General features: G+C 66.0%; 1 protein-coding gene across 1 annotated transcript; it reads left to right on the top strand.

Moving 5' to 3' along the window:
• Nucleotides 1-2,925: 2,925 nt before the first annotated feature.
• On the top strand, nt 2,926-4,185 carry FOXB2 (forkhead box B2). Its single transcript, XM_066365675.1, has one exon. It carries the CDS (start codon nt 2,926-2,928, stop codon nt 4,183-4,185), a length of 1,260 nt encoding a protein of 419 aa, XP_066221772.1.
• The last annotated feature ends 540 nt before the right edge of the window (nt 4,186-4,725 follow it).

The raw sequence follows: 4,725 nt of genomic DNA, 5'->3' as shown, positions 1-4,725 counted from the left end.
CAAGGCGTCAACACGAGACGCCGTAGCCCGCGGGGAAGATGCTCCCGCAAGGCGTCAACACAGACGCCGTAGCCCGCGGCGCGTGCGGGGCCCGGGCAGAAGGCGCCTTGGAGCGCTCTGCACGCCGAGCTCCCTCCCACCAGAGGCCTTTGGACGGCTCCTGGGCGGGGACGGGGCTGTTTTCGCACCGCGTCTGTCCAGGGAGCAGGGTACACCGGGCCCCGAGAGGGCTAGCTGTCACTGTCACTGTGGGCGTCCGCGGAATTCCTCCGTGACATCGCGAGTCTGCGAGGCCGTCTGCTGCTCAACTCCTTATGCTGCCTCAGCGGGCCAGAAATTCACCCGCCCTTCCAAAAAAAAAAAAAAAAAAGCTTAATTGGCTGAAGGAACGTCCTCCGCCTAGAGAGACAGCGAGAGCATCCAACTCTGAAAGGGTCTCCTTCACTTAGTTCAGGCCAAGAAGCTCCTCTTCCCTCGGGGCCCTCCTGCACACTTTACCTTAACTGTCTTTACCTGTCCTAAAACGGCTGCCGGCCTAGGGCAAATCGGCCAAATAACACTACGAGAAAGCTAGCTCTTGACTGAAGATGAAAACCATGCTCCTGTCCCGCTCAGCGCACTCCCACGACCCGACGGGCGGAGAGCCCCTCTCGCGTCACCGAAAGTCTCAGGCTAAAACCACGAGACCTGTCGCCACGCTTGGAGGGTAAGAGGCAGTCCACCCAGCAGTCTGGGCCAACCGCCTTCTGCTTTCAGATGTAGGCATGGAAAAGAAGAAATTAAACCGAGTGAGCCATACAGTCCCTGATAGCTCTTTTCTCCTCGACTCACGGAATTGGAAGGGACCCGTGAAATTTTTCATCTCATTTTACAAATAATGAAACTGAGGACCAGAGACTGAAAGAGGGGTACTCCCCACCAAACTCTGCTTTTCCTCCCAGCCCAAGGGCACCGGCAGCCAAAGTCAGAATATGACTTCGGGTTCTCCCAGCGGTCAGTTGGGACTCGCTGCTGGGTGTGAGCGGAGTGGGGAGCAGGAACCTGCTTCTCAGACCCCGGCCAGCACCGGGCCCTCGGCGCAGCGGCCCAGCCACCTTTCCCTCGCAGTTCACACCAGGGCCCTGTGGATCGGTCATTCTGACCTTCTATTTGATTTTTCATTTTCTCCTTTCTCTGGACGTGCTAAGAATAGCAAAGACATCGTTTCGACACACCCAGGTGATGGGACCTCTCAGCTCCCAACTCCTCCCTCTGGCCCGAGCTCAGACGTCATGACCCCGGAGAAATGCCTCACTCTTCCCCTCCACCCACTCTTGAGAAGCGCGGTGGAGCCTCCATCCACTTAGTAAAATACTAATTTCCTCGTTACTGTCATCTCTTCATTTAGACTTCGGTCCTGGAGCGCAGAGAGCTGTCTCCAGCCTCCCTGTACCTGGCTCCATCAGTGGGCCTGGCACACAGTTGGCGCCCAATACTGTCAAGTTGTGATGAGGTTAGCCTTGGACGAAAATATCCTCGGCTCTCCTCCCCGTGAGCTTTGCCCTCCAACCCTCCAGGCATTGGGATTTCTTGCAGCGAAGAGGCCCTGAGGTCACGGTACTCCGAACTTGGTCCAGAGTGGCTAGTCCGGGAGAAAGGTGGTATAAAGAGAGAGAAGCTCAGAGTTGGCAGATGGGAAGTGAAAGGGCGGAAGAGGCTGGACAGGCAGGAGAGAAGAGAATGCACAGGGTCCAGTCCCCTCCACTGTGCGTAGCGACCCAGGCGGGGTGCAGCCACGGGGACCGCACCCGGCGCTGCGCCCCGCACCGCTCACAGGCTGCGCTCCCCGCCCAGCTCGGCGCGGGCTGGGTGCTGCGAGGGGGAGGTGGATGCTGGGGGTGGGGACGCCCGGACCCCGCGGAGGAGGGGGCGGGGGCGAGGCCCCGCGCCTTCGCGCCCCCTTTTCAGCGAGAGACGCGGCGGCGGCGCGAAGTCCCTCAGCCTCGGTCATGTGATAGTCTCGAAGCGTGAGCTGTGGGGGTCTCGGCGTCTCCGGGACCATTACAAAAAGCAGCCAGGAGAGCGCGTTGCTGCTACAGCCGCTGCCGCCGCTCTCCTGCTCACAAGGGGCCCGGGAGAGCGGCTGCAGCTGCGGCGCGGACCGCGGCGCGGGCCTCCGCGGGTCTCGAACCCTCCCGGCATCCGCAGACGCCTCCTCAGGCCCGGGCCCTGCGCCCCACCTCCTCCAAACCTGCAGGCGCCGAGGCTACAGAAACCACCAAACTTTTCCCCGCATGCGACCGCCTGCAGCTCCCTCCCCGGCTGCGCTGCGCGCCGCCGGCGCAAAGGGAGACGCAAGCTGCTAGGCGTCCGGCTTCCTTCTCCTTACCTCGCCTGTCCCCTCCGGGAGAGCGACTCCAAGCGGACCGAGTGGCGGGTCAGGGGCCGCGCCCCGGGCGGGAAGGGGCCGCCACCCCCGGCCTCCGGGACAGAAGCGCCAGTTCGGATTTAAAGGGCCGGAGTCCTGACTGTCCAGTCCTTCCTCCCAGCCCGCTTGGCCTGCGCTTCCTTCGGACCGAGAAAGAGCGAGGCGGGCGGGAGGGAACGCGGCCCTCCCGGCTCTCCCAACGCCAGCTCCGGCCTCGGTCTCTGGCCACCCGCGGGAACACGCCACGAGGGTGACGGCGAAGCTGGCGCTGCACGCCCGCGACTGCGCGCGCCGGTCGGCGACCGTCGGAGCCAGAAGTTGGGAGCGTCGAGCTCAGTCGGCCCGAGAGGCCGAGCGCGGAGACTGCGGGCGGCGGAGAGAAGGCGGGAGAGCGACGGCGAGGGCGTCCGGGGAGAGAGGGGCGGCGGCGGGGCCGGGCGGGCGCGGCGGGGCCGGCGGAGGCAGCCCGGCCCGGGAGCGCGCTGCGGAGCCCGAGGGCGGCGCGGGCGCCAGGGGCGATGCCGCGGCCCGGGAAGAGCTCGTACAGCGACCAGAAGCCGCCCTACTCGTACATCTCGCTGACCGCCATGGCCATCCAGCACTCGGCCGAGAAGATGCTGCCGCTGAGCGACATCTACAAGTTCATCATGGAGCGCTTCCCCTACTACCGCGAGCACACGCAGCGCTGGCAGAACAGCCTGCGCCACAACCTCTCCTTCAACGACTGCTTCATCAAGATCCCGCGGCGGCCCGACCAGCCCGGCAAGGGCAGCTTCTGGGCGCTGCACCCCGACTGCGGCGACATGTTTGAGAACGGCAGCTTCCTGCGGCGCCGCAAGCGCTTCAAGGTGCTGCGCACGGACCACGCGCATCTGCACGCGGGAGGCGCCAAGGGAGTCCCGGGCGCGGGGCCCGGCGGGCACCTGCACCCGCACCACCCGCACCACCACCACCACCACCACGCGCACCACGCCCCGCACCACGCCCCGCCGCCGCCGCCGCCGCCCCCGCCGCACATGGTGCATTACTTCCACCAGCAGCCGCCTCCGACCCCGCAGCCGCCGCCGCACCTCCCGGCGCAGCCGCCGCCGCCGCCGCCGTCCCAGCAGCTGCCGCCGCCGCCGCCGTCCCACCCCGGCAAGATGCAGGAGGCGGCGGCCGTGGCGGCGGCCGTGGCGGCGGCGGCCGGGGGCCGCGGGGGGCGCCTGTCCCAGTTCCCGCCCTACGGGCTGGGCTCCGCGGCCGCCGCCGCCGCCGCCGCCTCCACGTCGGGCTTCAAGCACCCGTTCGCCATCGAGAACATCATCGGCCGGGACTACAAGGGCGTGCTGCAGGCCGGCGGGCTGCCGCTGGCCTCGGTCATGCACCACCTGGGCTACCCCGTGCCGGGCCAGCTCGGCAACGTCGTCGGCTCCGTGTGGCCGCACGTCGGGGTCATGGACTCGGTGGCGGCGGCTGCCGCGGCCGCGGCCGCCGCGGGGGTGCCGGTCGGGCCGGAGTACGGCGCCTTCGGGGTGCCGGTCAAGGCCCTGTGCCACCCGGCCGGCCAGAGCCTGCCCGCGGTGCCCGTGCCCATCAAGCCGACCCCGGCGCTGCCGCCTGTGGCTGCGCTGCCGCCGGCGCTCGCCGTCCCCGCGGCCGCCCAGCAGCCGCCCGCGCCGCCCGCCGGGTGCCCCGCGGCCACGGCCTCGCCCGGCGCCCCCTCGCTGGAACCCGCCGCCGCGAGCGCGGCCCAGAGCAAAGGCGGCTCCCTGCACTCGGTGCTGGTGCGCTCCTAGGCGCCCGCCGGGCAGGGGGAGACAGATGCCGAGAGAGACGCCAGGGCACCCGGCCGCGGGAGGGGAGAGGGTTCCGGACCGGGCCGAGCCGAGCCCACGCCTCTTTGGGAAGGTTATTCAAACAGACAAACCCGAGAGTGGATTCCCCAGTGGTCTGAATACATGTAACACTGCTGGGGTCATGTGTATGCTCTGTTGTCCAGTCAGATGAGCGAAAGCCAATTTTCAGGTAAGAGTTTCTATTGTAATTAATATAATAAATCAATAAGTTATAGGGTCAGGGAACGAAGGAGTTTGGGGAAGCCTCATTAGCGGGCAAATTGGAAATGGATTTCGACTCATCTTCCTTAGACCAGAAGGTGTCGAACCTAAACGCGGGGACAAACGCAACAGAGAGTGGTGCTGAAACGAACCCCGCCACCAAGCTCCTCTCTGCGGGTCTCATCCCGAAGCAGCCGCCTCTCGTGGGACGTGCAAGACGAAACGGCTCTTCACTAAGGATATCTCGTTCTATTTAAGAAGAAAGAGGGAACATTTGAT

Source organism: Saccopteryx leptura, chromosome 2, assembly GCF_036850995.1.
Source record: "Saccopteryx leptura isolate mSacLep1 chromosome 2, mSacLep1_pri_phased_curated, whole genome shotgun sequence".
Taxonomy (NCBI): domain Eukaryota; kingdom Metazoa; phylum Chordata; class Mammalia; order Chiroptera; family Emballonuridae; genus Saccopteryx; species Saccopteryx leptura.
The sequence above is the reverse complement of the archived record's forward strand: the minus strand, read 5'-3'. Positions and strand labels throughout refer to the sequence as shown.

Coding starts and splice junctions, on each gene's coding strand:
- FOXB2 (XM_066365675.1), top strand. CDS start 2,926: ATGCCGCGGCCCGGGAAGAGCTCGTACAGCGACCAGAAGCCGCCCTAC.